An 11,821-nucleotide genomic window follows, 5' to 3' on the forward strand; every position below is an offset into this window, starting at 1 on the left:
ATAGATAGTAGTCGTTTGTAATGAAGGAGTTGGAGATGGAAATGATGATGATTATAGTGAAGGTGAAGATAGAGTTAAGGGATCAAGACAATCTAGAGACAGGCAACCTCCTACGTAGATGGGCGATTATGTTAGTGGTGAAGGTTAATTGATCCATTATGTTTTGGGGAAGTTGTGAGTAGTTCGAATTGGAGATTGGCTATGGATGACAAAATCAAATCCATAAAAAAGAATTATACATGGACGCTCACTAAACTACCTATAGGGGTAAAAACAATTGGAATAAAATGGATTTACAAAACCAAATATAATGAGCATGAAGAGGTTAATAAGTACAAGGCTCGGTTAGTGGCTAATAAGTATTCTCAAAAGCATGGAGTTAAGTACACATAAGTGTATACATTGGTGGCAAGGATGGATACAATAAAAATGATTATTGCTCTAGTTACACATAAGAATTGGCAAATTTTCCAGCTAGATGTCAAGTCGACCTTCCTCCACGGTGAGTTAAATGAGGATATTTATGTGGAACAACCAAGGGGATATGAAGCAAGGGGTAATGAGCCTTTGATTTACAAGTTGCATAAAGCTTTGTATGAAAGCCCCACAAGCTAGGTTTAGTCGAATCGAAGCCCATTTCATTGGTGAAAATTTCCAATGGTGTGATAGCGAGCAAACATTATTCACCAAAAGAACAAAGAAGGAAAAATTATCATTGTAAGTGTTTATGTTGATGATTTAATTTTTACTAGTAATGGTGAAGTTATGATGTCTAAATTTAAAATCTCTGTATGTGGGGAATATGGGGTGCTACAAAGACATTTATATATGCCAAAGAAAGTATGCATTAAAAGTTTTGAGGAGATTCGATATGATGGAAAGTAATTTAGTGTATAGTTATAGGTTTTAAAATGAGTAAAGATGGAACTAGAAACTTTGTTGATGAAACTTATTATAAGCAATTGGTTGGTAGTTTGATGTATCTCACTGTCACAAGACCTGACATGATGTTTGTTACTTGTCTCATAAGTAAATATATGGAAAAACCAATGGATATTCACCTTGAGACCGCTAAAAGAGCACTTCAATATCTAGAAGGGACTGTGAATTATGGAATTTATTATAAGATAATTTATTATAAGACAACGGGAGATGGTGAGTTCTTGGGATTCACAGACAATGACTATGCAGGAGATGTGGAAGACATGAAGAGCACATCTGGTTATGTATTTTTAATGAGTTTAGGTGTTCATGGTTTAAAAAAACAACCTATTGTAACTTATCAACCACCGAAACAAAATTTGTAGATGTTACAGTTAGTGCTTGTCAAAGAATTTGAATGAAGAAAATCTTGAAAGAGTTAGGGCATTCTGATGGAGATTGTACAACTTTGATGTCTGATAACAACTCAATAATTAAGTTGTCTAAAAATCGTAATATACATGGACAAAACAAGCATATTGATGTAAGGTTTCATTTCCTAAGAAATCTTGAAAAAAAAATACAATTGAATTAGTTCATAGCAAAAGTCAAGTGAGAAATATAGTGAACATACCATTGAAAGTTTAAGTTTCTCATAAACTTCAAAAGCTATTGGAATGTAACATGTATGATATAAACTAATTGATATTAGTCTCAAATTATTTTAGTTTGTTCACATTTTATAAATGAAAAAATAAGATATATTTTTAACGAAAAAAAAGTACCATTTAATTATAAATTTACATACATCAATAATGAAATTTTATTTTTTTACTATCTCTTTGATAAACATAATTTTTTATCATTCTATTTTTAAATAATTAATTTTCAAATTAAAATAACCATTCAAAATTAAAAAAAAATCACAAATAAAAAATCCATAATAAAATTATAAAATTACTTCTTTTTCTTATAGTTATTGCATAGGAAACATTTTTCAATTTAAAATTATTTTTTATTTTAATAATTTTTATAATCATAATATTTTATTCTTTTGTTGTCATGAAATATTTTCTTTTAATTACTTTTTCTTATATAAATATTATTTCTATTTTTCCTTCTAAGTAATTATTCTTTTAAAATTAAATATTTAATCACAATAAATGAAATCACTTATATAATAAAAAAATCAATACATTAAAATCATAAAAATTTATTAATTTTCATGAAAAAAAATTATAATTTAATAGTTTTTTATTTTAATAATTATTATAATATTAATTTTTTATTTTTTGCTATCATAAAAAAAATAACATGTTCACCTGTTTTTACTACTATATAATAATTATTTTACATAATTATTATTTTAAGAGTTATACAAATGGAAAATATAAAATATGATTAAATGGTAGTATTATAATTTGTAAAATGTAACATATAGTAAAAAACAATTATGATCTATAAAGATGAATAATTTAATTAAAAATAGAGTTATTTAAAAGACATTTTAGATATAAAAAAAGTCAAACAATTCATTAATGACTTTTCTTCTATCACTGTTTTTTTAAGCAATGGTGTTATTGTGAAATTTTAAATACTTTCAATATAAAAGCATGAACTATATATAAAATCCAGTTTTTTTTAAGTTGATTTTATATACTAACTCCAACTGTAACCAAAACATGAGAACCAGAAGTTCAAATGTATATAAGTTTGATTATTTTTATTTTTCAATAAATTTTATACTCTTTCAATTCAACAGTGATGACTATATATATACCAATAGTATTGCAATTTTCAGTTGTTTATTGGAAAGTAAGATTAACTAATACAAGAGACTCTTATCCTAATAAAATCTGCTTGTGATTAAATAATATATTCCGGTCATGTTTTTTAAACTATTATATAATTTAATTATATAATCAATTTTAAAATTTAATTTTATTCAGTTGTCATTAATTAATTTAGAAAAAGACAACTTCCATTGGCTGTTAGTATGATCAAAATGTGGCCCTTATTTCAATGAATGAATACAGCTAGCCCATTAAAGAAATCAAGAACAAAACAAAACCACAAAAACCGTCTTTGTTTAAATTTTTATATATATAAAAAAAGGCTTAATACCCTATTTTGTCCAAAGTTTCGTTTCACGATGTGAAATTAGTTTATCTTTTACGTCTCTACTTAATAAAATTTATATCAATAAAATTCTTTCCATTAAATCTGTACAAACGACGTTAATAAAAGAGAAAAAAAAATAGCATAGAATTTGGGAACAAAATAGGATATTAAACCTATAAAAAAAATATAGGTTGTGAAAATTATTGCATAGAGTTTATCTACACGAATGCATGTGTGCAAAGTGTAAAATATTGCCAACTTGTACTTTGGCAATCACATCCAACCAAGTCAAGAGGGCTACAGTGTTCTACACTCCTTGCAACTCTGTCTACTGAGTTCCCAACACAGAAGCTTTTTCTTAAAATAAAAAACCAAACACATCATTTGACTTTGATTTTTATTTATAAAATTGTTAAAGGTGGATTAGCATTTAACTAATATTTCTATAATATAATTATAAAAATAAATATTTAATCGGTTGTTTGAAAGAAATGAAAAAAAAAAGGAAAAGGAAAAGAAAGTAAAAGAAGAAAAGAACAATGAATCCAATGTTTTTTTGTTTAATAATATCTCACTTTCTTTTTATTTTATTTTTTCTTTTGCTTAATATAAGATTGAGATTGATGGCATTTTAATCATAAACTTCTCTCACAAACCAAGGGAAATCAGAAAAGAGAGAGAAAGATAATAAAGTTTGGAACCAATAGAAGAAGAAAAGAACAAATAAAAAGAGAGAAACATTGAATGAAACACTTTTGGCCTTTTGTGGTTGATGCTCCGGCGTACAGTAAATGCTTCCTCGGTCCCAAACTCTCCCATTGCAACATGCAATAAAAAAACACAGAGATACCTTCCTTCGTCTCCTAACAACCTCGAACCCATCGAAATCACTCTCTTCTTCTTCAATCCATTCCACCTTCTTCAGCCAAACTTTTTTCCTTTTCCAATTCATTTCTACTTTATCTTCTAACCATGAGAATCCAGTCATGGCTGCACACATGTTCTTGCTCTTCCAACAGTTCCACTGCCACCCACAACTCCACAATCTCCCTCCTTAAACAAAACCAACAGGCATACGACACCTCAACAACCTCCTCTTTCGTTTCCGAAACACCCTCTTCCGCCATATCTACCACCACCACTTCCTCTCTCGAAACCAACCTCTCCATACAAACCCTCCCATCCATTCCCTCTCTCCAAAACCAAACCCCGATCGTCTTCTCCGTCTCCCACCACTGCATCAACTCTCTCACCCCACACCCCTCTCGCCCTGTCACTTCCCTCGCGGTCACCAACAACCTCCTCTACGCCGCAACGGACCACGAAATCAACGTCTACGACCGCCACACCTGCACCATCCTCCATACGTTCAACATCCAACCCACTTCCAACTCCACCAAAGCCATCACCTTCACCGACAACCTCGTCCTCACCACCCACCAGGACTCCAAGATCCGAGTCTGGCGAAACCACAAGACCCACCACCGCGTGTTCACCACTCTCCCCACGGTCAAAGACCGTCTCCACCGTTTCCTCCTCCCGAAGAACTACATAACTATCCGTCGCCATAACAAACAGCTCTGGATCGAACATGCAGACGCCGTCACGGGGCTGGCGGTTACTAACAGCGCCATCTATTCCGTTTCGTGGGACAGGACTCTGAAGATATGGCGACTCTCGGATTTCCGCTGCTTGGAGTCCGTGAATGCGCATGAGGATGCAGTCAACGCGGTTGCAGTGTCCTTTGATGGTATTGTGTACACTGGATCCGCCGATAAAAGAATACGCGTGTGGGCGAGACCCGCGGGGGAGAAGCAGCACGTGCTGGTGGCGACTTTGGAAAAACACAAATCTGCTGTGAACGCTTTGGCCCTAAACGACGACGCTTCGGTGCTGTTCTCAGGTGCCTGTGACCGTTCCATATTGGTGTGGGAGAGGGAGGACAGTGCGAACCATATGGTGGTGAGTGGGGCTCTCAGGGGGCACCAGAAGGCAATACTGTGCTTGGTCAGCGTCTCCGATTTTCTCCTCAGTGGGTCGGCTGATCGGACGGTTAGGATTTGGAAGCGCGCTACTGATGGACGGTTTGGATGTCTTGCTGTCCTTGATGGTCACCGGAAACCGGTTAAATCCTTGGCCGCTATTTTGGAGAATGATGAAGCTTCACCTAATAACACGGTCTCCGTTTTCAGTGGCACTCTTGATGGAGAGATTAAGGTTTGGCAGGTTGCTATCAGCAGCCAATCCGCCCATTATCCAGAAATGGATTCATAGAAAATGAATCCCTGGTGATAACATTTATTTTCATTTTTAGTTATATTATATTATCATTTATGCACTTCTCTCCTTTAGTTAAAACTGAGGAAAATTTTTAAACTTGATTAATATTGCCATTGTAAAATATGAAGACATATTTATGCTCATTTTTTTAATGCACATCCTTCAGGCTATGTTCTTTTGGATTGATTTGGGAAAGATGATTTGAATGGATTTGAATAGATTTGAGGATAATTTTTTAGTTGTTTTTTTGAGTGGATTTGTGAGTAATTGAGAGTGAATTTGGAAGTAAAGTTTGTGAGAATTAGTGTAGAATTTGATTGATGTGATAGATTTTAAAAATTAGTTTAATTGGTAGAAATTAAAAATTACCAAAATGCTCCTAGTTATAAAAGTAATATAAAATGTTATATTTAATTGTAAAAATATTTATAAAGAAAAAAAAATTATGAATAATTTATAAAATTAATGTTTAAAAATTATAAAAATTAAATAATCAACTTATTTTTAATAAATTAGAAAATATAATATACCTAATTTTATTAAAATGTACATCTTTTTAAATTATAATATTAAAATAATTATAAAAAACTGAAAAATATATATTGTGTAACCGGTTACGCGTTCGCGTAACAGGTTACGCGTTCGCAAGCAAAAGTTCATTCTTCTCTGTTACCGGTTATACTCTGCTGTAACCGATTATTAATGTGCAGAATCGCATAACTTCGTTACTTTTGGCTGATATTTTTGGCTGATGTATGGAAGCAAAGATGGGTATATCAGTCTTTCCCTCGTAAATTATCGCAAATCTTCCCATATTTGCGAGATGAGCTGAACAATACAATCCCGCAAATCAGCGGATATCCGTCTCACCAAATCGGTGCAAATCCACCAAAATGAATAACGTTGCTTTTCGTAATCCATCGTCACTAATTTACGTGAATAGTATTTTCCCTCGAAACAAACACAGCGTGAATGATGAAGAACTGCTGAATTTTTTACCCTCCACAAAGGAAAAAAAGAGATAAAAAAATAGTGTAAAAGTGAATGCATGAGAAATGAAGAAAAGATGTGATGATGATTAATGAAAAGAAAAAGGTTTTCTGTTTGTCATTAGACAACTATTTAATACTTATATAAGATTAAAATAATCATAAAAAGAAGTACATTTTTTATTTGTAAAAGAAGAATAAATAAAAAGTAGTGAGTGATAATATTAGATGAAAGTAAAAATATTTAGAGTGTCAAAATAGCAATGTCTAATTTTTAAATAATTTAATTTTATTTATCAATGTTTTTAAGACTCTGACGTGTTAACTTTTCATAAAAAATTTGGACAATAAGTTATATGTCATAAAAAGTTATAAAAAAATTGTTATAAAAACATTTTTCATTTTTTATAGTTATTTCTTTATGATAGATTTTGACACAATATCATGTGAGGTACTTTTGAGACAAACGATTGTATTCATATTTAATTTATATATATATATATATATATATATATATATATATATATATATATATATATATATTAAGATGGTTTTAAATACTATAAATAGAAAATAGAATAGAGTAATTTACAACATAAACTGTTAGTGTGTCATTCTTCACTCCAATAATCTCATTAAGTACAATGATATTTTGACACCTTATAAAAACTCTAACTATAAAAAAATTGGTAGATAAAATTAACTTATTTAAGAATTACTTAAAACATTTATGGGTAAATAGTTTATAAGTAATTATTATCTCTATATTAAGTCCACAAGTAATATTTGTAAATGTGTTTTAAGTCTAATTCACTCCAAAAAAAAATTAATTTGTAAGGAATCTCAATTTATATATTATTAATTGACCCAACACGTAATTGATGTAAGATAATTTATTATGTAAAAAATTAATGAGAATTTATTATTATTTACATGTGCCAAGATAAATATATATAAAAAATTTGAGAAATGTAGTCGTAGATAAAACTAAATGATTTGTGGTTATACTAAAAAAATAGTTATTAGTAAATATAAGTAACAATTATCTATATAATTTTAAAATTCATATATAAGATAATTTTTCTATGTAATTTTGGTAATAATAAATCTAAATAATTATTTATACGGATAATTGTAAATAATATACAAATATTCATAAGTAATTACAATATTTAAAACTCCTTCACAACGTATACATATACATTATATATATATATATATATATATATATATATATATATCATATTTAAGTTTTGAAAGGTATATATTTTAAAACTGTAGATATGTCTTTGTTAAAATAATTTTTTTATCACAACATCTGAGTAATCTTTAAAACAGTCATCATTTAACGGTTGGTTTATTTATCGTCAATTTTAATAAATTTCAAACTTTTCATTATAAAATCATTGGATTTAGTAAATTTCAATCATTTTAAAAAAAATAGATTTATAAAATCACGATACTTAATTCGTATAATGTATGGTATTTAAAAAAACAAAAAAAAAGATTTAGTAAATAACCATTGGTTTGATCACAACTATGTTGAATAAATAACGATAGATATAGTATGAATCGTGGTTGTTATTTTTTTAAATTATAATTTCACTTTACTATAAACCTGTCAAAAAATTTCACACAAATACGTTCGAACAGTTCCAGTTCAAAATATTTAAAGATCTCAAAAGTATTACAAATAATATATATATATATATATATATATATATATATATATATATATATAAGTATTATAAACTAATTCTAACTTTAACTACTTTATATTTTTATATTTAAACAGAAAATATCAGAAAATGCCTTGTACACACTAGTTAAACATAAGCTAATGCTTTAAAATTAACTAGACTTGGGTCTTTGAAATTTTGAAAAAGCTAATTACTTTTAAAATTAGTACTCATGATAATAGTAAGTTATATATAGCATAGTAACTCATCCAATGGCTTCCATAACTGTTACTATCCTTTGACCTAATAGTTATGTTCATGGTTTTTAGTTTGTTTATTACATTACTTTCATGATAAAACTATTTAGATAAATTAAATGATAATATAAAAAGTAAATGAATACTATAATATAAGAGAGAAATCCATGTAAACTTTTTAGTATTGGCGATTGATATGCCACTCGTATACTATTTCCATTAAAAGCTCTAAAATTAAAACATTCAATGTTAGAAAACATAACATTATATATTCAAGGTCAATGTAATAAAAGACATTTTCTAAAATAGACTTATGTATTTATTATGGTTTTCAATTAAAAGGTAGGATTTATACGCAAAAAGCAAAATCATATAGTGATACGATTAGATATTGATAGAACTAGCAGTTTCCGATGACAATTGCATTGGAAATTAATTATCTCATTGCTTTTTCAAGTTGTGGTTCATGTCTGTGTATCAAAAGAAGATATGTGTTATCCTATTGTGAAAGCAACATTTGAAAAATATGGTGTTAGATTTAAAAAACAAAATACTAAGCACAAGAAACAAATTTTTTGTGTTGTAGAAGAACAAGGATGAGTTATTCATGAACTCGAAGTTTTTGTTTCTGTTTGAAAAATTGGTTGAAGAAAGGACTAAAGAATGACCTAATGACGATGTGGATATAAGTGTTCGTGCAAGTGTACATGAGTGTGAATTTCTTACAACAAACAACATTTTTTGTGGTGATACCGATTCAACATAAGGACGACAACATGCAAGTTCAAGATGAGGTTCATACTGACCAAAGCAATATGTATATGCATATGAAGGTTGAACCCCAAAGACGATTCATGAGTCATGCCATTATAACTCCATTTGCCAAATATGGTAGTAAAAGGGATTGAAATAGTTACATGTTGTTGACAATGTTCTACAATTTAGGATAAGAATATTAGTTTGTTAAATTCATGTTTTTGACATTGTTGTACAATTTATTAGAAGTACCTAAAATTGATGTTGTACAAATTGACAATACATTAAATTTAATTTATTGTGTTTTCTTGTCTTGTAAGGAACTGTATTTGAGGTTTAATGCAAAATTGGTTTGAAGTTATACAGAATTTGTTCATGTATTTGTCATGTTAATGTATGTGTGGAAAAAGTCTAACAAAGATACCCATTTTTTTTACATTACTCATTATTTATGTGTGATGTATGGTTTAACAGTTGTTGTGTGAAAAAAAATAAGGCTATTGAAGCACTTTCTATTCATTTAATGCAAATGTGATTAGCTTATTGTAGATAGGTAGTACATTGAAATGGTTGTTATGAGAACCTTGAACGAATTACATTATCATGTTTTCATGAACAACAACCCTGAAATTGGCTAGTTTGAGTTGGGATATGTTTACTTTGTTCATGTTTATGGTAGATTGGGAGTACATAACGTTGGTTGGTTCATGAACTATTGTTTTATTGAATTTTATTAAGGTTGTTAAAAACTTTAAGGTTGTTACCCACTTATTTGTTCTTTGATCCCTAGTTTTGTTGCAGTGTTGGTTTTTCATCTTTTCATGAACAACAAACATGAAATTGGCTTAGTTTGAGTTAGGATGTGGTGACTTTGTTCATGTTTGTGGTAAATTGTGAGCACATAACCTTGATTGGTACATGAACCTTGGTTTTATTGAATTCTAATAAGGTTTTTCAAAAACTTTAAGATTATTACTCACTTATTTGGTCTTTGCTCTCCAATTATGTTGTAATGCTTATTTTTCATGTTTTCATGAACAACCACCACAAAATTGGACCACTTTAAGTTGGGATGTGGTGTCTTTGTTCGTGTTTCTGGTAGATTGGGAGGAGTTGTTGCTTGAACCTTGGTTTTATTGAGTTTTGTTAAGGTAAGACAAAAACTTTAAGGTTGTTATCCACTTATTTGGTCTTTACTATTCAGTTATGTTGCAGTGTTGGTTTGTGACTTTTCTATGACCAACAGCCACAAAATTGGACCAGTTATGAGTTGATATGTGGTTACTTTGTTCATGTTTGTAATAGATTGGGAGCACATAAGCTTGGTTGATGCATGAACCTTGGTTTTATTGAGTTTTGTTAAGGCTATACAAAAATTTTATGGTTGTTACTCACTTATTTGGTCTTTGTTATTTAGTTATGTTGCAATGCTGGTTTTCGATATGCCTTATTGGACTTCACTGAAAAACCCTCAAAAAAAGATCAAATAATCAAACAAAACAACAAAAAAATAATAAGTTTTCCACTCTCAAATCGCAACAGGTAAAGCTATTTTTTTCACCTACAATTCGTGCCTAGAAAGGGACCCTAAGAAAGTCGTAAAAGACAATCAACTCGCCGATGAATAACTATGAAACAGAGAACAAGAAGAAAACAAAGCAACAAAAGGAACAATGGTAGAATGCTAGATCTTAAAGAAACAATATTGGATGGAGGGACAAGCAGCGGAAATCACGATTGAGAAAAAAAAATTGGAACAAAGGCTTCGTGAAAATTTGAAATGAATCATGAATATACCGTTGCAAACGTGAAATATTACTTTAGAAATATTTTAAAATTGGACAAATCACATTTTGACACGTAATTATATCAAAAGTGTGTCAAAAAAAATTGTTTTAATGTATCATTTTCCAAACCAAAAAACATCTTATTATTTATCAACACCACAAATATTTCTTGACAAAAAGTGAAAAATGCATACAGGGTGGTCCGATAATGGGTGAATAGAAGGGGCGTTGCTCCCTCCACCCCCACGTGCTTCTCCCTTCACCTCCCCAATTTTATATAATTCCAATTATGTCCTAACCCAATTTTATATAATTCCAATTATGTCCTAAAGTTAAATTTTTTTACTTTTTCTATTTTAATATTTTAATTAATTTAAATTTACTTTTTTCTATTTACTGTATACACCTACCAACCTTTCATTTCCATCTCTCACTTCTCACTTCCGTAACCTCTCCCTCACTTCCGTAACCTCTCTTTCACTTCTCACTTCCGTCTCCAACTTCTCCATTTTTCTCCATTTCTTTCTCCATTTCTTCTTTGTTTTTCGTTTTTGTAGAAGATCGTTTGGTGTGGAGCAAGACTGGTGCGGAGGAATAGCGTGTGGGGAGGAACAGCGTGGAAGAGCGAGATCTGCGTCCAGTCCAGGTTGGTTCTTTCACCCCGTGCTCTGTTTGTCGACGATTTTACTGTGCACGAAAGGCTAAAACGGATGTGGGACATCCGTTTGCCTTCGACGGATGTCCGACTTCCGTCGACGGATGTGGGATATCCGTTGAAGGCCAATCGGATATCCCACATCCGTTTCGGCTCTGCTGCATTTTTTTTACTTTTTTAATTGTTTTTAAATTATTATAACTGAAATATATATTTATATATTTGATATATTTATTGTTAAATGTTTTTAAATTTTCTTTTCACTTAGATTATTATTTGAATATTTTATAAATTTTTTTATTTGTAGTTTGTAAATAAATTGATTAAGAATTAGATACGAAAACTTTTATATATTTAAATTATTTTTATTTCTTAA

At 30.0% G+C, this 11,821-nt stretch overlaps 1 protein-coding gene across 1 annotated transcript; it reads left to right on the plus strand.

Annotated features, from left to right (window-relative positions):
• The first annotated feature begins 3,668 nt into the window (after window positions 1-3,668).
• LOC124848413 (protein JINGUBANG-like) lies at window positions 3,669-5,492 on the plus strand. The gene has a single exon (XM_047326115.2). It carries the CDS (start codon window positions 4,015-4,017, stop codon window positions 5,314-5,316), a length of 1,302 nt encoding a protein of 433 aa, XP_047182071.1. The 5' UTR covers window positions 3,669-4,014; the 3' UTR covers window positions 5,317-5,492.
• Window positions 5,493-11,821: the final 6,329 nt, after the last annotated feature.

Source organism: Vigna umbellata, chromosome 1, assembly GCF_029865625.1.
Source record: "Vigna umbellata cultivar VRB3 chromosome 1, Vumbellata_1.0, whole genome shotgun sequence".
Classification (NCBI taxonomy): domain Eukaryota; kingdom Viridiplantae; phylum Streptophyta; class Magnoliopsida; order Fabales; family Fabaceae; genus Vigna; species Vigna umbellata.

Bases quoted from the DNA above. Each gene is read 5' to 3' on its own strand.
- LOC124848413 (XM_047326115.2), top strand. From the start codon at position 4,015: ATGAGAATCCAGTCATGGCTGCACACATGTTCTTGCTCTTCCAACAGT.